The following is a 23,605-nucleotide window of genomic DNA, read 5'->3' on the forward strand; positions in this document are numbered from 1 at the left end:
TGGTTTTGTTTTAAGTCTGTGTTTCCATAGATATACTATTCCCTTCACCATTATCTGAACTAACCTTAAGACACCAAACTGCCTCTGACTAATCCCAATCCTCGGGATCTAATGTTTGTATTTGCCCACATCTTCCTGGCCTGTGATCTTGTCATGCTGTTCATGCTTCCAGGTTGTGTAACATTTAACATCTGTACATTTTTAAAGCCAGGGGACCTCTTTGCTCATAGTCTGCAGTTTATTATTAACTCCTGATTTGTGTCACGTCAGGAGTTAATAAAGGCATTATTGAGGGAGATTGCATGTGTGCTGCTACTATTTTGAGAGTTGCTAGACCTGTTGTCTAATGTCTTGGTACCAAGTATCCACTCTTTCCTCCATTAATCCTCCCCTGTAACCGAAATCAGTAAAAATTATTCTGTGACAACTGGTGTAGGATGGAGAACGATTGTTAAGCAATTCCTCAGTTGTTGGTTTGATCCCCGGCTCCTTCGGTTACATGTCAAAGTAGCCTTAAGCAAGACACTGAACCCCAACTTTGTTGCTCCTGATGAGTGTTGGCCAGCTGTTGGCCAGCACCTCCATCGGTGTGTGAGTGTGATTGTGAGTGCGAATGGATGAATGAGAAGCAGTGTAAAGCGCTTTGAGTGCCAGTAGGTAGAAAAGCACTATATACATGCAGACCATTTACTATATTCAGATTGGAAGTTGTTGTTTTTTTTGTTTTTTTTTAGCTGCACATCTATATTTTTATTTCTACATGTGCTAAATAAGAATATTAATTATTAATCTTATGCATATTCTATATCCTGTACATCTGTTGTAAAATGTCACAACCAAAGTAGGCATCCAGTTTAAATAAACCAAGACATTCATCATTTTTCTGTGTTATTTCAGTTTCTGTTACATATTTTTGAAATTAACATTAGCATTCTTTGTTCTTCACGCTGTCAGCTGTCCCCCCCCTCATCAAAATACTCAAAATAAAGGAAGAAAAAAGACATTATGACAGAGGAAAACCCAAATGAGGGAACTTTTATTCAGTAAGTTGGCTATCAGGCGAACATTACAGTAAACATTAGATACTGAAGCTCAGCAGTAGTAAGAGGTGGTTTGTTGTCTTAAGCTTAGTTCAGATTATGTTGAAGAGAATTGTATATCTTTTGGAAAATGAATTTCCCGCAAAATCTACTCCAGACTGTTTGGATCCAAATCTACCTAAAAACTGTAACAAAGCAAGTGACTGATATGGGTGTTTTTTCAAACTTGACACAAAATGTTCAAAGATGAGTTAACATACAAATATGCCTTAACTCGCCCTACAACAAGCAGCAATGCTCTGTACTGTTTGTAACAACGTATGTCACATAAATTCTTTGAAGCTGAAAGTAGAGCAGGCCTGATTTAAAAAATAAAAAATAAAAAATACAGAAAAGGCTCCCAACAGTCTCTCTTATGCTGAAATATTTGACAATGTTTGTTTTTCATAAAATTTTTCATAAGATCCAGTGTCTTTATCTGAGTCTTCAGCTGTCTCTGCTTTACTACCATAATTCTACTTAAATCACACATAATAATCAGAAAACACACTGATCAGAGATTTTTATCTCTGACTGCATCTTCACACTAAACAAATAATTATCTTAATTGACTCTAATGCATATAAGCATAAACCTTTAAAACACTGGCCTAATATTTACTGTTTAGTAAACAGACTTGGCCACTGACTGAATATATCCAAATCTGAAAGACATGCCTGCTAAGAGCAGCTCAGCTAACATTAGCAGATTCGTTGATTGTTTTTTTTTTTTTTCACTGTAAATAGGGATATTATTATTAGTTATTGTTATTAGTCATTTGCAAATTTTTTTTTTTTTGCAATTTTTAGGAAGCTCTTATAAAATACTGTTCATTCAAATACTCACCCATTTGTATTCACAATCCCACACACAGGTGGGGTATCTGCTATGCAGCTGGCCAACACTCACTGAGAGAAACTAAGTTGGTGTTAAGTAAGTAAAATTATTTAAATATAGTTAAAGTAAATTTATAAAGCACGTTTCACAGCCCAGTCAGCTAAACACTTGTCTAAAGAAGAGTTTCTTCAGTTGCTTTTTAATAGAATCAGCAGAATCAACTATACACAGTCAGGGGCAGGGCATTCCATAGTCTAGGAGCCACAGACTGAAAAAAAGATCCCCCAAGTTTTAAAATGGGTTTGAGGGACCACAAGCAGATTTTGTCCTGATGACCTTAATGCTCTAGAGGAGATGCAGAATGTAGCATTGCCATGAAGGGCTCTATAAGTGATCACCAGAATTTTAAAATCAATTCTATATTTGATTGGTAAGGAGAATATTATACCGGTGTGATGTGGAATCTTCTACTGGTTCCTGACCATCTGTCCTGAATGTTGATCTAAGACATAGATTGATCAAATGCAACACCGAGGTTCCTGAGGCTTGACTCAACAGAGGAGCACAAAGAACAAAGATGTTGCCTGATCTGGGGCAACAATCAAAGTTTCTGTCTTTAATTTGGATTTAGTTGAAGGTAGTTACTGCCCAACCACTCCTGTAATACAAGACAAGCATTCCAACAAGCTAGACAACGAGTGAAACTCAGGGTCTCAAGAACAATATAACTGAATATCATCAGTATATAAGTGATAATACTCATGCTTAAAACACTGAATTATCTGAGCATGAGCTGTCATATGCAACTTAAAACCAGCAAGGGACCTAAAACTGATCCCTGTGGTAGTCCACATGAAAGAGGCATAGCATTGGACATGATCTGGTTTATTGCAACAGAAAAAGTACTATTAGTGAAATACAGACCCAGACAAAGCAATAACATTTTGGAGCAAAATTTTATGGTCATTTGTATCAAACACTGAGGTTAGATCTAGTAAAACCAACACTGTGTAATGGCCCGAGCCTTCCGCCATTAAAATGTCACTTGACACTCTGAAGAAGGGCTGTCTCTGTTGATTGCATTTTTCGGAAACCTCTGTGGAACTTGTCCAAGATTTTGATGATGATGCAGTTAAGTGAAAAGTTTTTGGGCTACCACTTTTTTTCTAAAATTTTGGAATTGGCATGTAGTTTATAGGGTCAGAAGGATCCAGGTTTGGCTTTTTAAGAATGGGGTTCACTACAGCTTGTGTAAAAAAAAAAAAAAAAAAAAAAATGAGGGGACCATTCCAGTAGAAAGTTTATATTTACCAAGCAAAGACCAAGCGAATCAGTAGCATTTAACAGTAAAGTAATTGGAACAATGTCAACAGGGCTAGAAAAAGGTTTCCTCTTTTTCAATATGTAGGTTGAAAGAGAAAAACAGGACCAAGAGTGGAGATGAGAACCTCTACTACAGGCGTGTGAGAAAGGACAAATACTGTATCTAATGTCCTGCACTCTAAAAAAGAAATGTAAAAATCTGTTAGTCAGCTGATGAGTATACACAGACACTTGTGGAGCTGATGATGAGACACTATTTTTAATGGTATCAAACAGGATATTTCTTATTTGCAGATATAAGATTTTGCAGCTGTCTAATTTCGTTTTGATCCATATTGCACATTTTCTGTTAATCCAATAAACCTCATTTCACTACTGAAATATTACTGTGTCCTTCAGTTATTTGATAGATCAAAATTATTGAAATTGCTGATCCAAACACCCAAATATTTATAAATGAAAATCATAGACATTGTCACTTTAAAACGTTTGCATACAACTGTTTGCGATCATCTCCTTAAGGCGTAATCTGTGTACTTCATGTATAGAGGTTGTGATGGACTGGGTGAGGGTGGAGTTCACCTGTGCTATGGGAACACTGGCAGAAAGAGGAGCGGGAGAAGAGAATGCATGTCGTCCGGCTCCTCTGGTGTTACTGATCCAAAATTAGTTGAAATCACTTCACAAGCTGTGTGTCTTAAATACACGCTGTGATTTGCCGTTGCAAAAGTACCACAGAGTAACAATTCCAGTACTTAAATGATAAAATTTCTTAAAAGCCTTATACTTAAAGTGCTAAAATGTTCAGGAGAAAATTAGCCAACTTTCAATTCAATTTTCAACTCAACTTTATTTATATAGCACTAATTCACAACAAAGTCATCTCAAGGCACTTTACAGAATAAAGATGTATAGAGAGAACCCAACAATTCCCCCTTGAGCAAGCCGTAGCCAACTGGAGAGGAAAAACTCCCTTTAACAGAAGAAACCTCCAGCAGAACCAGGCTCAGGGTGGGCAACCACCTGCCTTGACCGGTTGGGGTGAGTGTAATGTGGGGAGAGAAAAGAAAAGAGCAACAAAAGCAAAAACAAAACATCAGCCAGGTTGGTAGGACCAGTAGCTCCAAAGCTGTGGACACCTGCAGAATGTGACAGAGAGAGGGAGAAGGAGAAGGACAACTACAGGGGATTGTGGGGGGAGAGGAGAGGAGAGAGGGACAAGAGGAGGAAAGGAGCTCAGTTCATTGGGGGGTGGGTCCCCCAGCAGTCTAAGTCTATAGAAGCATGACTATAACTAACTATAAACTCTATCAAAGAGGAAGGTTTTAAGCCCAGACTTAAAAGTAGAGAGGGTGTCTGCTTCCTGAATCTGAATGGGAGCTGGTTCCACAGGAGAGGAGCTTGATAGCTAAAGGCTCTGCCTCCCATTCTACCTTTGGAAATTCTGGGAACCACAAGTAGGCCTGCATTCCGAGATCAAAGTGGTCTACTTGGATGATATGGCGCTATGAGGTCCTCTTTATATGATGGAGCCTGAGCGTTCAGAGCTTTTTATGTAAGAAACAGGGTTTTAAATTATATTTTAGATTTTGCAGGAACCCAATGGAGAGAAGCTAGTGAAGGTGAAATATGATCTCTCTTGCTAATTCCAGTCAGCACTTTAGCTGCACCATTTTCGATTAATTGCAGGCTCTTTAGGGAGTTACTGGGGCATCCTGAAAGTAGTGAATTACAGTAGTCCAACCTAGAAGTAACAAATGCATGGACTAGTTTTTCAGCATCACTTTGAGACAGGATGCTCCTAATTTTGGCAATGTTCCGTAGGTGGAAGAAGGCTGTTCTAGAGATTTGTTTTATATGTGAGGTAAAGGACAAATCCTGGTCAAATATAACTCCAAGTAGTACTGGAGGCCAGACTTATGCCTTCTAGAGTAACGATATGGTTGGGCAGCATATTTCTGAGATTTTTGGGCCCAAATACTATGACTTCAGTTTTGTCTGAGTTTAGAAGTAAAAAATTGTGGGACATCCAGGCCTTTATGTCTTGTAGGCATGCTTGATCTGCCTTTGTCTTCAAATCTCTAATATTTACTTGCATTTCCCCTATTTCTAGTGATGTAACTTTTAAGAACGTTAAAGCTTTTAAAGTTAGGTAGAATTTTTCTGGCTTTCATAGTTGCAGCACACAGTCTGTCAGTGTTTTTATTTTTTTTTATTTTTTTTTAATTTCTGGGAAGTTGTGGTTTTGAATGGCACTGTGAAAATGTGACCACAGATGACAGCACTTTCTAAGGAAAGCAAAGGTGCATTCTGAGTACCAGTATAATAACACAAATGATAGAGAAAGAGAGAGTGCCAGGCAATGTTCTAGTGTTTGACATTTCTCACATTGTAACACCTAACGCCTTTCTGTTTGCTTATATTACAGTATTTACATTGGAAAACATTTCTAGAATAAAATCTGAACGACTGAAAATGGCAAAGAAAGTTAGAACGAATATCCCGGACACAGATTATTTATCAAAGTCTCTGATCTTTGTGGAGGTGTGTGTAGTGTGGAATAAGCTGGTGTTGTTATTGCTCATAATTTAATCGAGGTAAACAAAGTGAGTGCGGGCACACTAACAGCACACTTTTTTAAAAAAAATTGTATTTTTATAATGTTATTTATTTAACACCGATTTACATTTTTTATGCATTTTTGAGTGTTTGATTTAACTTTTTGCACTGTTATGATACAAAATTGTTATTTGTATTTTAACAATTATATCTTTTTTGTATTTTTGCTGTAGAAATTTAGTTGGTAGTTTTATCAAAAAACAAAAACAAAACTTGCAGCAGACATTGCTGAAACAGATGTGATTCTCTAAAATGTATTTTCAATACTGGAATACGACTTTTCATAACCTTCTATGAATAAATCTCTAACTTGTTTCTTATTTTTGTATCTATGCATTAGGGCGGCACTATATATCATTTCAACATTGTCATTGTGCAATATTCACATTGCATGGCATGCATTATCACCCTAGGCAAATTAATGATGCTACATGTAATTATTTTTTAATCAAAAACATCATGGTTGACCAAAATCAGTTGGTGACATTACTTTCGACAATAAATTAGATGCACCTTAACCTCCTGCCACCCTGCCCACCTAGTGGGTGGGAGACCTTCTCTGGCAGCAACTTGCCAAAGATCGCAAACTGGAGCCAGGTGGCCTGCCCATAAGTGCACAACAGAAAACCAAAAATCACAAAGTTTACCACTTCTAATAATTTTGACAGGCAAGCCTTGCTGCCACAGGCAAGATGCCAACCAGGGCAGCTGCCCATTTTGGCCATGCCTGAATATGCATCTGAAGCAAAGGCAAATTAGCCTACAACCCAGGTGAGTTTTAAAGTGAGTGACATGTAATATGTGTTTAAAGAAATGAGATTTATCAAGGTCTTGAAACAATCTTGAGGTTCTTAAAGCCACTCACTCGATTTAGCTTACAAAGACTGTTAAAATATCAAAAGAATGTGAGCTGAACTTTCGAGCATGTTTTGCAAAGCATTTTGGCCCTGATTTCATAGAGCTGCAATCCGGGTGAAATTTGACACAGGGTAACAAACGTATTCAGTACTCTTTATTGAAATTATCACTGCAAAACCTGACCTGACCTCGTCCAGCACAACTGAGCCATACAGTGTGACCGAAGTAGATGCAGTTAATGGCCATGCATAAAGGCCAATCAAAACATGTGTGAGTTGAAACATCATTCATGATTCATAAATGTTGTGCAATACGTTCCCAGCTTCAGCAGGTAGGAGTGAACTGAGTGAATTGGCCAGCTGCTGCACATGCACTCAAACACGCTCGGACTGCGAAATGGTGACATCTAGGGCTGGCTCCTAAAAGTCAATGAGTCAAAACATCTGTCAGAGACTCATCAGTATACTAAGATTATTCAAGTTAAACAGGCTTTTTCCAGCATTTTATCCTGTTATCAGCCTGCAATGGACATAACTTTATTAGACAGAGCTATTAGTGTTGTTATTTATGTGGCACAAATTTAAAAATGTAAGCTATGCTTGCCTGTCTTACAATTCAAATTTTGCATCATATTCAGCTGTCTTTAACTCTTTGATTTTAATGTTTAAACATATGTTCTCATCATTTTGTTGCATTTGATTTTGTTAATGTGGTTAAACTCATCACTGAAGCCGCTATCCATGTCACAGGTCGAATGATATCACAGTGCATGCAAGTATTTGTGGGTGTGTGGTAGATTCACGTTTGTTGCATACAATCAGACACATCTACATAATTAACCTGTAGATTTGTTCACATTATTATTATTCAGCAACAGCTTTCCTCTACTGAACCTGATTTCTCCCTCTGTCCTCTGGGTATTCTCCAGGACTAGTGTGCATGTATCTGTGTGTCCTTGTGCCCAGTGCCACACTCAAAAAAGGTATTATGACAAAGTCTGACAAGTGAAATGCATAAACCAGCTAATAACAAGTATGCTACAGTAAACATTCAGTATGCATTCACAAGTGAATTTGAGGCCCTAGTTGGTGCGCAGTCAAGCAGTAACAGAAGAAATGTGGAGAATGGAAAAATGGTGTTTTGACAGGTTGCACAGGGATAACAGGTCACTTTGGACATGAACCGATACAGTAGAGCTTATTATTTTTAGGGTATTTAAAACTACTCAATGTCACAGTATGGAGCACTCGCAAAGAAATACTGGAGCGCTGAAACAGTCACAGCAATGGTTAAAAATTAATATGGTTTAAGTTTTTCATATATTTTGTATTTTTGCATATATAGGGGCACCTGTGGATCATGAGTTAGAGCAGTTCGTTCACCAACCAAAGTGGTTTAGCTTGTCCAGCCTACATGTCAAAATAACCTGAGCAAGACACTGAACCTCCTTGCTTTTGTGTTTTTCACTTGTAAGGTGCTTGGAAGAAAGTGATCTGCCACAAGACTAAATGCTCTTTATGCGAATGTATTTTCAAGGGCTGTCCGTTGATTTTCTGGTGAACTGGTGAACAGCAGCCATTGAACTATAAAGAACATGCAGAAATGAATGGCTGCCATTTCTTCTTCCCCTTTTCTCCTCCTGTCATATGTCAGGCTATTTGGGAAAGCTGGCCTGTGGAAATCTGTTTGTTTCACTGTAAAGTCTGTGTTCTCTACATTTTTTGAGAGAAATCATGGTAAATTTCTAGCTATCAGAGGCACACATTTTCTACATAGTGTTTTACACAGTGGTTAATCAAGTTGGAATGTCTCCTTAAGGATCAGTCAAAATGTGTTGTACTCCCTCTTGTGATATCACAGGTGTAGTATACTTGGGTTTATGGTATTGATGGTGTATGACAGTGGAGCACTCACATACTCTGAAGCTACAACCAGCAAGTCACTATCAGCCCCGTTCAGCTCCACCGTGCTTTTACTCAGCAGCAGCAGATAACACTATCTCACTCTTAACTACCTACTTCCTCTCTTTGCTTTGGGCATAACCTGCTGCAATTTATGGTCAGCCAAGCTCCAGCTGGCTCCTATCTGCCTTCTGCAGCAAAGGGAACAATAAAGGCTGAGTGGAAGACAGCTCAGCCCTCACTAATGTGCACACAGGAATGTTACTGAGTTACAGGGCTGCTTTTTTTTAAGGGGGGGGTTGTAACTTTATATAAATAACATCTACAAATACACAGCAAAGCTACAAGCAAGCTGGCTAATGGTTACATAGTAATTATTAAAAATCAATCAATAATGCTTTATTAAAGAGCTTTAGAGCATTTGTATTTATTGTAATTAAACAATTATGACTACCTGAAAAACTGGGCTGAGTAAGGCAGAGTATATGCCTCAGGCTGGGCAGAGAATAGTAAAGTTTATATAATTGTTATACTAGCACTAGCTAAAGTTGCATATTTTAGTTTTAAATACTACCAGATATCAACAAATTTTGAGCATTGTATCAAATACAAGTACCTGATCAATGTGTTTTCATAAAACTGACAATGGCAGCTGGATAAAGCCATTCAATGGATGTATTAGTACTAAAACACAGTCTGATCCATGTATTTAAACAGTGGCACATGTTTTTTGCTCTGTACGCCACCACAATATATTTGAAATGAAATAATCAAGATGTGCTTCATGTCTTGACATTCAACGTCAGTTTAAGAGTTTAAAAATACTGGCTGTCACTATAGGAGTGACAGCCATTTTTGTTCATAGCTAGAAATTTTATGCGGTTAATTTCAAACAGTGGCTGGATTGTATTTTTATTTACATTTACATTTAGTCATTTAGCTTTTATTCAAACCGACTTACAAGGCAAGCATAAATCTAAGTCAAGGAGAAAACATCAAAGCAAAGTCCTATCAGAAAAGTGTTCACAGTTCATGAGATGCAAGTGCGAGAAAGAGCAGAGAGGAAGTGTATTTATTATAGATTTATTTGCATGGAAGGTGTGGAAGAGTTGTGTTTTCAGCATTTTTTTTATTTTTTTATTTTTTAATATTGGAGTGAGCTTGCGGAGTTTGGTAGTTCATTCGAACATCGTGAGATCACTGAGCTGAAGAGTTTTGCTTGATATCTTCTGTACGGTGCTGGGACCACCAGACGTTCATTGACAGAGTGCAGCAGATGGGAGGGTTTGTAGATCTGAATGAGGGAGTTGAGGTTTACTGTATTATTAAAGCTCTTATGATGGAAGTATTCCTGCTTTCATTTATTACATCTTGCACTGCAATAAAATAATTAATATTGAGCTACAATAAGACTGTGTACTGTAGCTCTTCTCAGCTCCCTATAGTCTAATATCACAGCCTTGACTTTGTGTGCATTATACAGACTGGCTTCAGAAAACCTGAGAAGTGCATGGTCTGAGTGAAGACTAAGAGAGAAAAAAAACGTGCAGGAGTGTGTAACTGCTTCAAGGTTTACTGTACATGTTGTCTTCACCTTTAGACTCACCTGCTTCCTTTAAGGGATGTTCTGAAAAATTACAACGTCATGAAGTTGATTAGACTTGTCGGTCATGACAAAAAGTCTGACAACCACTGCCTTATTCACAATAGTGCACAGATTAAAGGATCAGTAGGGGCGACTGTGGTGAAGAGAGGTAGAGCGGTCGTCCACCAATCCTGCTGTTGTTGGTTTGATCCCAGTTGTTCCCAGCGAGCATTGGCCAGCTGCATAGCAGCTCCCCCATCGGTGCGTGAGTGTGTGAGTGATCGTGACTGCAAATGGGTAAGTAAGAAGCAGTGTAAAGTGCTTTGATTAACAACTGGTAAAAAACACAGTATAAGTGCAGACCATTTATCATTCTATACTACACCATTTCTATAGCGCTTTTCTAACTATTGGCACTCAAAGTGCTTTACACTGTTTCTCGAACCAACATCTGCAGGATTGGTGGACGACCACGCTACCTCTTGCGTCACAGTCCCCACTAGAATAATGTTGAAGTATGTACTGTATTGATTTACAGAATGTAATAGCTTTGTGGTTCACTAATTTATTTATATCTTGCCCGTTAATTTGTTCTCCCTCTCCCCAGTTTAATTCCTGCAGATTTCGAAGGTTTGACAGCAGCTCTAGCACAGTAAACAAAGAGGAAGCCCCAGTAAAGACAAGGATCAACAGTCCCCTCTTCAGTACAGCACCATCACCTACACCACCCTGACCAGCCCTACCAGCCACACCTCCACAGCCTACCACATTCAGCTTGTCACATTCAGGTAGTGCATTGCCTAAAACGATCAGTGTCCTAAAGTTTTGGACTGAAAGTAATATCAGTGTCATACACACCTTTTTGAAAACACTGAAACACTTTACCTACCCATGTGTCAGCATTAATTCACTGTTTTGTTTGTGTGCAGTCTTCCAACAAAGGGAGGGATTGCTGTTTCTATTGCAGTGTGATTGTGAAAGAATATAATAATAAGAATAAGTTGTCAAAGTGTATATACATACAGAATACAAAAAACTGAGTACAACCCTCTACAGTATCACAAAAATGTTAAAGGGTTAAACATTTTACAATTGTACAATGTTAAAAAGTAATGCATCTTTTCTAAGTCCAGGTTAGCTAGATTGCTTTGAAGGCACTAGGGATGATTTGATGTTCAAAATGTACCGGGGGTGACCTCCTTATGCACCTCCTTATATGTCTATACCAGCATAACTTAAGAAATGGTCCAGGGTAACTCGAGCCAGTTGTAAGCTTTTTGAAAAGGAAAGTTTCTAGGCTAGTCTTACAGGAGAAGAGCTTGATAAATTAAGGTTCTACTATTCTTCTTTTGGAAACTCCAGGGACCACATGTAGGCCTGTACTTTGAGAGTGAAGTGGTCTATTGGGATTTAACAGTAATAATGAAGTCTTTTAGATAAGATAGAGCTTGGGTTTTTGCGTCACGGGGAAAGTTTAAAAATTCGATTCTGGATTTTATGGGAACACACACATTTCTCATAATTTTCCTTCATTAACTTCTCTCTGTTGGCTCCCCATAAAATCTAGAATAGATTTTAATTTCCTTCTCCTTCCATGCAAAGACAAATGGTTAAGCTCAACAGTATCTTAAAGACTAGATAGTACCGTATCATCCTAAATAAAACACAAATTTGTCTGTCGAGGTCTTCTCACATGAATACAATTCCCAGCTCAGATCAGGAATGCACACACCCTCTATAATTTTAAAACTAGCCTTAAAACTTTCTTTTTTGACAAAGCTTAACGACATGAAAATGTCAGAGTGAGATGGTCTGTAGATTGCCTGGACTTTCTCCTGGGAGCTCTCTAGTATAAAGTTTGAGTAATCCCCAGACCGTCTCACTCTAATTTTTACTTTATCAAAAGATGGTGTATGTGAGAAAGTCCAGAGAAGAATAGGATTCTGGCACATATTTCAAAGAGGCTTATAGATATGCTGCTTTAGGCTAATGGGGCTCCTCCGATGCACTCAGCTCCTCTCCTCCCATTTATATGTCACCATTGCATCGCATTACCTTTGTTTCTTCTTTCTCCCATACTTGTGCTTGTTTCTCTCTGTCACCCTCCTCTATACCTTTCTGCAGAAATCCCCCAGTTTTGCAGCTGTATGCTTCCAATATAAGGTTGCGCTACCAACCTACCTGATGCTTTGTTTGCTTGTTGCTCTTCTTTTCTTCGCTTTCCCCACTTTCTAGACAGAACCGGGGCTCTGAACCTGGTTGTTCATTGTCCCAAATGTGTGTTCAATATTTAGAACTACAATGTGAAATAAGGAAGCCTGAGCTGTGCTCCCTCTACTGTGCTGTTCTGTACTTTTCTATGTTGGCACCTTTCCTGTTACTGCTAGCTGTCCTTCAGCTCTGTCTGAGCTCTGCAAACTGCTGTGTCATGAAAGACGTGCTATTTGAAACAAAACATGAGTGTGTCATCACTTTATTGTGTTTATTTTATTGTGTTTAATTTGATGGATATACATGGAATATTCATGTAATTCTGGTGTGTAAAGGAGGGTGTGGCAATTATTACCATTATAAATGCAGCTCCTGACACTACATGACATTTGGACACAAACCATGTCAAGAAGAAATGAAGCCACTCTGAAGCCACTTACTCAAATCTGTGTGTGTTGTCGTACTGCAGCCGTTTTCCATGTCGAAGTCGGCCCAGATGCCTCTGACCAACATCACAGTGCCAAAGCCCTCCATCTCCAGGGTGCCCAGCAGCATGGAGGGCATCAACCATGAGCTGGAAAAGGTCTTTATCAAAGACAATGGAGAGAAAGAGGAGCTTAAGGTAGGCCTGATTCCTCAACGACTGTGATGAAGACTATCAGTAAACCTGTGTTGGATTTTTATTTTAATTTTATTTTTCAGGGACAATACAACTAAATATTGTTACAACTAAGTAACAGATGCAGTGTAAATATGGCATATACACATACACACATATATGTATGGGATACATCCCCTATCCAACAGGACTCAGGCATGAACCACGCAGCAGTTTTAGGCTTCTCCATCTGTAGCAAAAACTGTCAATTTGCTGCCCATGCTCCTGGTTAGGCTTTGAAATAACAGATCACAAATACAATCTGTGAAAAAGGAAAAAAAAAAAAACCCACATTTACAGATATGCATGCACAACAATGTCAACAGCCCTAAAATGGCAACTTAACTATGTGCATATGCAACTCCACAAAGAAATATGTACACAAAGGTAAGTTCGTTCAGGAAAAAAAAAACTTTTACCAATGTGAATCTAGCAAACCAACCAAAACAGCTCGGTGATCACATTGCTGTTGTTGTTTCAGCCATTGTTTCAGATTTGTAGTGAAAACTGTGAGTTCTGATGGTGAATGTAAATCTAAATGTACCATACTCCATCCGTGCTTCTCAAATGTTTACTGAGCCAAAGTAGTTCTGCACCTTCTAACTTCACACTTCACACTTACTGACCCTTTGGCCTTCATTCGATTATTTACATATTTTTGTATAAACTGACAGACTACCTCAGGGGCAGGGCTGTTTTTATGAATTGAAAATGTTATTAAAACTTTATAAATTACTTTTGAAAAATATGACACTGATACAATTTCCTTTGCTTCTGGTTTGATAACTGGTTGAGATGCCTGGTCCCAGATGATGCAATTTGTTATTAAAATCATAGCATGCAAGCATATTTGAGCTGCTTGACTAGATATACATGGTCTTGTCATACGGTTTAAATTTGTCTTAATAGTCTTGGACATTTTTTTAACATCAAACTTGAGTTTGGAGTCCAAGTTGACACCTAGATATTTGAATTCATTCACTACCTAAATTTCCTTTTGATCATTATTGATTTTAGATTTATCCAGGGCATTTTTCTTTAAAGTCCAGTAAAAGTAAAGTGTTAATCCACTGATTAACAAATGGTTACTTCTGGTACATAAATGATTGTGTCATCATGCATAAATTTGAGAGCCAACCTAACAGTTCCAGGTAGATCATCATCATATATAAGCAGAAAAGCAAAGGGCCTAATATTCCACTTTGTAGTATGCCTAGTTTAAGTTATTGAAGTAGTGATTTCAAACAATTCCTTTTGCCACACTGCAGCCTACAATCCAGGTATGATTTAGAACAGCTTAGAGCCAATTAAGAAAGTAGTAGACTACTTTGGTCAAAATCCAAAATGCTTGAAATGTACAATTGAAATGAGTATAGAATTTTAGCAAAATTAGTTAGTTTTTTTTATCGGGCAACTGTGGCGCATGAATGTAAAGTGGTCGTCCACCTATCTCACACTTGTTGGTTTGATCCCCGGCTCCTCTGGTTCACATATCAAAGTGTCCTTGAGCAAGACACTGAAGCCCAACTTAGTTGATCACGGTGAGTGTTGGCCAGCTACATAGCAGCTCCCCCATCGGTGTATGACTGTGTTTGTGATTGTGTGTGAATGGGTGAATAAGAAGCAGTGTAAAGCACTTTGAGTGCCAATAGGTAGAAAAGTGTTATATAAGTGCAGAACATTTACCATATTTTATTTATAATAAATGGTGAATTGTCTGAACTTATATAGCGCTTTTCTACCTATTGATACTCAAAATGCTTTACATTTCTTCTCATTTACCCATTTGCACTCACAATCCCACACACTCACAAACTGATGGGGGAGCCAACCTGGCCAACCCTCACTGGGAGCAAGTTGGGGTTCAGTTTCTTGCTCAAGGACACTACAACATGTGACCGAAGGAGCCGGGGATCAAATCAACAACTGCAGGATTGGCCGCTCTATCTCCTGCGCCATAGTTACCCCAATTATTTAATCAATCAATCAGTAGGCCTCACAATAATGCAGCAAACATTCACATTATTAATATTTCTTTATCTCTGTTATATGGCACCAGATAAGTTATAAAAGATGATCACTCTGTTCAAACCAGTTAATCCTATTAATTAACCATTCACATATCAAATGTGGGCTCTTCTCCAGATCTCTGATCTCTGTAATCTTTGTCTTCTGTTGACAAAGGAATAAACAACATATCACTTGATATCTATAAATGAGTATTTATTGTTCTATAAACTATGGAGTACGAGGTAAGTTAAGGTCCAGCCTGAACTGAATGTTCAGATAACTTACTTGATACTTAAAAGGGTAATGGGCACCTAACTTCTTCAATGTTCCTACTCAAGGTGAATAGCAGGTCTGGGTTCTGTGTTTTCCTGAGGCCTTCTCGATAAGTTTGTGCTGTTGGACAAACTATTATTAATATTCTCAGCTTGTGCTGTTCCAACAATGGTTGTATTCTGATTCAATTCCAACTTCTGTTATTTTGCCAGCAAATTACAAGACATCTGTGTCCTTAAAGGTCTCGGTATGATAATGTTGGGTTTGGTGTGGACAATAATAGTTGATGTTTCATCTTTGCTCAAAATCAGGCCGTGTCCAAGTAGAATACAGAGAAACCATAAATAAGGACAAAATACCTTTTGTTTCTGTACTGCAGCTTAATTTTTGTCTTTGGTCATGGCTTTGTTGGTTATATCTTTCCATTTAAATAAGCTATAGTGCTTTATGTGGATGTATCATGTCTATCTGAAGAAGGGGCAAACCATTCTGGTTTGGAGCTAGAATTCCTTGATTATTCTTCAGTTGATGGTTGAATTCTTTCACACCAGAATAAGGTGGTTGAAAAAGCGAACCAATCCGACGACCACCAACAAAAGAAGACGGTGCAGTAAGTGAAACAAAAGAGCAGGGTTGGAGCCTAACAAACATCTTTGCTCTCAGCAGTCATCTCCCATCCATGGTTAGCTTTCAGTCCACCCTTGCATTCTACCAGTTCTCATTAGTATTCTGTTCTTTCCAATTGTTGTGTCTCCTCTTTGACTCTGCAGTCCCTGGAAGTACCTGATGGCCGGCGGGCACCTTTCCCTCCCCAGCAGCGCAGCAGCAGCACCCGCAGTGTGGACACCCAGACTCCATCGGCCCCTGGACGGTCCAGCAGCTGTTCAAGCCTGTCACCCTGCCCTTCACCAGCCTGCCAACCAGGATCACATGATGGCAGCCCCTACTCCACAGAGGATCTACTGTATGACCGAGATAAAGGTAAAGAACATCCTACATGTTGGGTTTAGTGTAATTACACTTCAGTTTTAAGGGAGAATAGAAACTATATACACTCTACATGGCCTGAACATGTATAAGTTGAACAGCATGCTATTTGAGTATGAACTTATCATAAGAAACAATTTGGCAAAGGCGATAGAGACTTTGTACAGTGCACTTTAAAGCTCTGGATCCTTGCACAGTTCTTGTCATGCTTTTAAACACAACCCACTTTGTCTGATAATGACATTAAACTGTTTTCACAGACAGTGGAAGCAGCTCACCATTACCCAAGTTTGCCTCTTCACCTAAACCCAACAACAGTTACATGTTCAAACGAGAGCCACCAGAGGGCTGTGAGAAGATTAAAGCTTTTGAGGAGATGAGGTATAGACAGTAATTTCTGTTAATTTTTTTCAATGCTGCCTTGGGAACGTGTAATCCTTACTGGTACTGCATATGTTTCCATCTAGCTCCAGGCAGTCCGCATCTGCATCAGTCCCCCTCTTCTCTTGCCCTGACAAGAACAAAGTCAACTTCATCCCAACAGGGTCAGCGTTCTGCCCCGTCAAACTCCCTGGCTCCCTGCACATTACCCCAGCCTCAGAACCCGAAGAGCAGGAAGACAACGCAGAGGCAAGCCCCAGCTCAGAGCCTCAGGGGGCAACATCATTCGATTGTGCCCCCACTCAGGTCTCTACGAGCACCAGTACAGACGACCCTCCAGAGGAGCCTGGATCTATCTCAGAGACTGCAGACCCCCAGACAGATAGCTCGGCCATTAGCTAGACCTGAGAAGAGCGGGCCTCTGGCTTCAGGATCAACGCTAGTGACCACCAACCATTACCACTAACTGTCCCAACCAACACCTCCTACTGCTTTGCCAGGGGAGTTTCCGTCTCTCTGTGCTGGCCTCTCCACCCCTTTCTATCTCTGCATGACATACAGTAGCAACAGTGTCCCAATTAAACACCACCACCAACAAAAATACTTGCCACCTTAATATTCTGTCCTGCATAGTGTCTGAACTGTTGTTGGCAGGGAAGGACCTGATGGTTGAATGTGATGATATGCAGGCACTGGAGGGAGAATGGAGCACTATAGATGGAGAAGGGGCATGCATTTAAAACTGGTAGTATATATCTGAATAAGTTATGTGTTGTGTTCTGTTTCAACAATCACAGTATGAATAAGCTCTGTAGACGTACACACACACACACACACACACACACACACACACACACACACACACACACACACACAGTGAAAGGAAAAAACATATATATATATATATATATATATATATATATATATATATATATATATATATATATATATATATATATATATATATATATATATATACACACACATACACACACATTGTGTGTCTGTATGTGTGTGGATATATAAAAACCCAAACTGTGTATTGCTGTGTTATGTACTAAACAGGTAAACAGCTGTACAATTGAGGATTATGTTTACACTATCCAGGTTAAATTGTTAAACCCTGTCTAAAAAATGCAAAGAAACAATTATTTGGGCAAAGATTTCAAAAAACTAAATGGCCACAAATTGGTTGCACAGTGTCTGCATCTGGCCTCGCTTCAGGTATTTCACAGAGTCTATACTCAGGTAATATGGAATGTATATCCATACAAATATCTGCAGCTTGACAAAGCAGGGCAGATTCACTGTCATTTATTCCTGGTTTTTCTCTTTCCCAGACAAATCATCTCATTGGGTTCCAAAGTCCAGTCTGAGACCCTACCTGTAATCTGAGCTGTAGATGGGAATAGAGTTGAAGTAGAATGCATCTCTCTAGGGATGCCTATGTTGACTTGTAGTGGGGTACTATACGGACCACACACACTGTGACTAATGGCATATTGTATGTGGCTGTGTATGTACTGATGGAACCATACTGGATAGAGACTTGGATTACGGTGGTTGTCTCTTATTTAAGTCTATTGACAACGTGTAATGGCTCTATTGAGCCGGCTGACAATGAATCGGAGGCAGCCGAGTCTGCAGTACTATCACAAAATCTGAAGCATTTGGTTCTTTACACGAGCAGATTGGAAGCCTAGTTGTACAAACATTTTTCTGCGGTTGAAACAATTTTTTTTGTTTGTTTTTCCTAACAATTGTTGGGCTAAACCTCAGTTTTTAAGGCCAAAGACACATTCTTATTGTGCAACCTAAACAAACTAAACTAAATAAACATTAGAGCCCTTCTGATACTGAATTTGTGAGGTCCAGTTTTCATAAGTTTTTAAAAAGGTGGTAGCACTTTACATTTTAGTAATAGTGTGGGGGGGGGGGCTTTCTGTAATAAGAATATAACAGGATGAATATGTTGAAGAACGTTAATAAAGTAATATTAAAGTAATAGCTTGGTATGACCAATAGATGTATCAAGGTAATAGGAGGCTAAAACCACATGTGGCAACCAAACACCAAGAGAAACAGTAATTACCTGAAAACACTCTTAGTAGTTTCTGTGTAATAATAGAATGAGACCTGTAAAATGCATAATTTCTTTTTTCTACTTAATTTCATGGTAACATCTGTGATAGTAAAATCAAACGCCATGACATCCATTGTTTATACCAAGCTGTTAAGCGCTTTAGTAATTGTGATTATGGGTATAGGTATTACCCCTGCTATTACTATGGTATAACTATTATATAATAAAGAGTTAATAGCTGTTATTTCCAAATTATTACCCCATGTTGGATTATTGAGTTGCAACCAAGATACTGTAAGTACAGTGTTTTCTATTTGAAAAGTCACTTCTTTCCTGGTCTGTCCAACAGTATTTCTTTCAGTACATTGATGAGATTTGGCAAAAGGCAGTGTACAGCCAGGACAGATCACCTGGATACTGATCACGATCACATGCACAAGTAGTTTAAAGTCAAAAGTTAACTGCATGCTTTGGATTGTGGAATAAATACCAGGACAAAACTCATGTGGGCAAACTGCACATTTCCCGCAGCCAACCATTGTGTCCCCATGCTGCCCAAAATGTCAGCCAACATTACCAAGATGGCAGATCCATTATTACTTTAAAATATAGTTTCCATAAAAATGAATTAACAAGTATTTAGTTGGAAGGTAACAGTTATAGAGGCCTAAAAACAATTAACCTGATAAGATACTGTTGCTGTTTTTCTTTAGTCTCTTAACTTTTCCTCAACAATGGCTGTAGTCCGACAGTACCACAAGCTAAGCATCCAGTTAGCTACTGCTCGTTCAGGATGCCTGTTTCTCAAACAATCTGAATCAATGAAAACTAACACAAATCTTGGTAACTGATTTCAATGCAATCCACTCAGCCTGGTTATAAAATATGTTGTGTTGATGCAAAGCTAATGCTGTACATAAGTCATGGTACTATAAGGCAGCTGCAGTTAGAAGGCAAGCAGGAAGCTAGGATTTCCAAAGGTATCTTAACATTGCTCAATGTCAAGACTATCTGGCATGGTAGTTTCCTCTACTTTGAGCTATTAAAAAAAGGGAACAAAAGTCAATTCAGTGATGAAATGAGGAAAGACAACACAATCAATCTGTTTGCTTACAAATGTAGAGGGCAGAACTTGTTGTGCTAATACTGTACAATTTTTATTCCAGACAGTTTCTCAAATTTTTACAAAAAATTCCTCCCACAGTCCTTAAACATGAGAGTTAGTTCATCTGGTTGGTATAACTAGTGGATGGCTGTACAAACTGTTAGTCATGGTATCGGAGGGCTCTAATAAAGAGATTTCTGGTAAAATATCAACTAAATGCTGTTCATGTCAGGATGCTGCTTGAGGAAAAGTGTGACACGAACTGGTAATATTGTTCAGAGCTATAGAATTATTCCCAACTCTGTAGTTCCTCTCTATAGAACGATATAATTCTCAGCCTTTTGTAACTAATTGTTTGGATTTTATCAGCCTTGTTTCCAGGTGCTTCTCACCTTTCTAGCAACCGAGGAAGCAGATTTGGTGGAACATAACAGCTTGCAGGAGACTGAATACTTACTTCCCTTATAATAACTGGTAAAGTTGCTCTGTGTATTTTGATTTTGTAAAAATTAGCCAATACATTTTCAGCTTTTTTTCTCTTCCTCCAAGTAACAAAACAACAACAAAAAAAAACTGTTAATGAAGCTTTAAATCCTAGATTTGATGTGTGATTTTGGTACTTTGGATAACTATAGCTACGGATACATCTGTCACAAATCCAACCATGGCAAGATAAATATTTGTACAACTTTTATCTCCAGCCTGCATTCAGTTATTATCCAACCTAAGACTGTTCTGTTCATTCAGATAATTGCTATTCCATTACATGCATTCCATGAGATTTTTAATATTCAAAATACACGTAAATATATTCAGAATGATTCATTCCTAAAATATATCTCCTTTTGATTTGATCCCAGTAGGAGATTATCTATAGTTCTGAGATGTTTGGTTGCAGATACAGTAGCACCGTCATCTGTTTGTTGCACAGATGAAAGGACCACACTGGCCTGCCTCCCTTTCACTGTCTGGCTCATATTACTGTGTGCTGTATGCACCCTGGTGCTACCACCAAGTAACATGAACTTCTGAACATCTCATGTATTCTGAGCAAAATTCCTTCCTCTGGGTTGTTAAATGAGCATCACTAAGTATAAGTGATTCACCACTTTTATTTGCAATAGTGAACATAATCCACATTTATTTTGATATCCAGTGTGCTTGTGGATTCCCTGCATTAATGCTCCATTCATATGTTGTATATATGTGGCTTTTAAAGAAGCTCAATGGAGTGTTGTGGTTTCTTAAGATATTTCAGCACCTTACCAAGAGCTATAGCTTTCCCAATGTCCCACATATACTCAGCATTGGTAAACTAGATGTGTGCAATAATAGGAACAAAAGTTGTTGTCCTCCCAGATGCTGTTCGTTCTTTGACTCACGCATCTCATCTTGCATTCCTTTGGTTATGAGCATGGGGGCTAGATCAGCAAGTGGTTTGTTGCTAAAGCCATCAATCAATACCAGCATTGAGAGTGACCAGAGCACATCACTGGCAGGTCAGAGTGTTCATCAGCTCACCACAATACTCCTTGTGTAACCTGCAGTGTCAAAGTTCATGCACAATGGCAATAAAAAAAAAATCTCGGTTGTTTTGTCCATTTTTTTTTTTTTAGTTTGGGTGCTTCACTCTAGATCTTATGGTAAATGGTCTGCACTTATAGTGCTTTTCGGCCTATTGTTATTCAAAGTGCTTACCACTGCTTCTCATTCACACATTCTTACTTACTATTACACACTCACACACCAATGGGGGAGCTGCTGTGCAGCTAGCCAACGCTCCCTGGGAGCAACTAAGGTTGGGTTCAGTGTCTTGCTCAAGGACACTTAGACATGATTTTAGAGGAGCCAGGGATTGAACCAACAACTGTGGGATTGGTGGATGACCACTCTATCTCCTACACCATAGTCTCCCCATAACAAGAGCAATAAGTGCATCATCCCTGGTTTTGACATCTGCCGTATACACACACTCAGTTTTAAAATCTTAAACACATATTGATGTTTTGATGGCAATAAACCATTATTTTCTTCTCTAACTGTTAAAAGGACACTTCACTCAAAGAAATGTCTTCGTCCATATGTAGTTTGTAGGAAGAGATTCCTAAAGCAATTCAGGAACTTAAATGAATGGAAAAATGTTTTTTTAAAGTCTTAGAGCCAAATGCTAATGTCAGTATGCAGACATTTCATAAAGGCCAAAATCAGCAACTGAAGTATGTCTAATTAAGTATTTCCATTTTTTTGCCACTACATTTCAGTGAAAAATATTTTGTTTTTACTACACTAAAATAGTTTGAAAGGCCTTGTTATTAGGCTTGTTATTTTTTCAGAATTGAAGTAATATACTTTGAAGTAATTGAAGTAATATACTTATATATATATAGGACTTTGATGCCCAATATACAGTAATTATTATAATCAAAACATTACAGTTAAAAGCTCCATGTTTATCAGCTGAAACAATAATGCATCAATAATTATTAACTAATATCATCTTATATATCTATATATAGATACAAAATATCATATTTACTGATGTAAAATGAGACCTATTGCATCCTATACCCAGCGAGAGCATCAAGTTCTCTATGACTGGCTGTAAGCTCAGGTCACTTACATGTATTTGGCACTGTGGGGGGAATCAAGCCCCTGTATCTCAAAATAGTGACAGACTTTCTCAATATTTTTGACTTAGTAACACATAATTATAAGTATAATTACATACTTTGAGTTACTAAGTCAAAAAAGGATGGTCTGCACTTATATAGTAATTTTCTACTTGTTAGTATTTATTTACAATGCTTTTCATTCACCCACCTCTCACACACTATGCAGCTGGCCAACACTCACCAGGAGCAACTAAGTTGGGGTTTGGTGTCTTGCTTAAGGACACTTTGACATGCGACTGGAGTAGCTGGGGATCAAACCAACAACTGCAGAATTGATGGACGACTGCTCTACCTCTTGTGCCACAGTCGCCCCAGCGTGCAACTGCTTTACTGCAAAATTAATCTTGTGAATAACAATCTAGGTTGAATAGCTAGTTACAGATTCATCACATTTCCTTCTTCAAGAAACCCTTTATATATAAAAATTCCTCACTCGCCCCTCCTTTATTTGGTGGCTGGTCTTATTCCATTCTACAAGCTTGAGGTTCATGTGCAATATTTTAGCTGTTCCTAGGACTGCACACTTCTGGACAAAGATCCAGATGTTCCTTGAATCCACTTGAGCCTCTCTCCCAGTTTGGGGGTTACAGCCCCCAGTGTTCGTAGTACCATAGTTACCAATTGTACCTTCACCTTCCACATTTTTCTAACTCCTTTTACAGCCCTTCATATTTCTCAAGCTGTTCCTTCTTCCTAATGTTGCTATCGCTTACAATTGCTACAACTACCACTACAGCCTTGTTCTTCTGCTTGTTAACAACTATGTCAGGTTGGTTGACCATTACCAGTTAGTCAGTCTGTATCTGGTTACCTCCTTTCCTTCCGCTTAGTGTACAATCTCAGGATGCTGGATTTGGGATGAAAGTTTCCTTGTCTTAATATCAGTGTCCTCTATCTCCTCTTTTGGCCAGCTTATTATGTTAGCAAGGTACCTGATGACCAGGAGGGCGTAGGTGTTAATGGCCTGGACTTTGTTTTTTCCATTCACCTGACTTCTCAGGACTTGCCTTACTCTTTGCAGGT

General features: G+C 38.6%; 1 protein-coding gene across 3 annotated transcripts in view; it reads left to right on the top strand.

Moving 5' to 3' along the window:
* glcci1a (glucocorticoid induced 1a) overlaps positions 1-21,498 on the top strand; it is a 31,458-nt gene extending 9,960 nt beyond the window's left edge. For 2 of the 3 annotated variants that reach the window (XM_067510619.1, XM_067510600.1), the window contains exons 2-6: positions 10,810-10,990; positions 12,883-13,035; positions 16,125-16,335; positions 16,602-16,722; positions 16,809-21,498. In XM_067510619.1, the coding sequence (XP_067366720.1) occupies positions 12,892-13,035; positions 16,125-16,335; positions 16,602-16,722; positions 16,809-17,124 (792 nt within the window). In that variant the 5' untranslated portion in view covers positions 10,810-10,990; positions 12,883-12,891 and the 3' untranslated portion in view covers positions 17,125-21,498. Of the gene's footprint in view, positions 1-1,953; positions 2,013-10,809; positions 10,991-12,882; positions 13,036-16,124; positions 16,336-16,601; positions 16,723-16,808 lie in introns of all 3 variants that reach the window. The other variant, XM_067510610.1, reaches the window with a different exon arrangement.
* The last annotated feature ends 2,107 nt before the right edge of the window (positions 21,499-23,605 follow it).

The sequence above is a fragment of the Channa argus genome, chromosome 1, assembly GCF_033026475.1.
Source record: "Channa argus isolate prfri chromosome 1, Channa argus male v1.0, whole genome shotgun sequence".
NCBI lineage: Eukaryota > Metazoa > Chordata > Actinopteri > Anabantiformes > Channidae > Channa > Channa argus.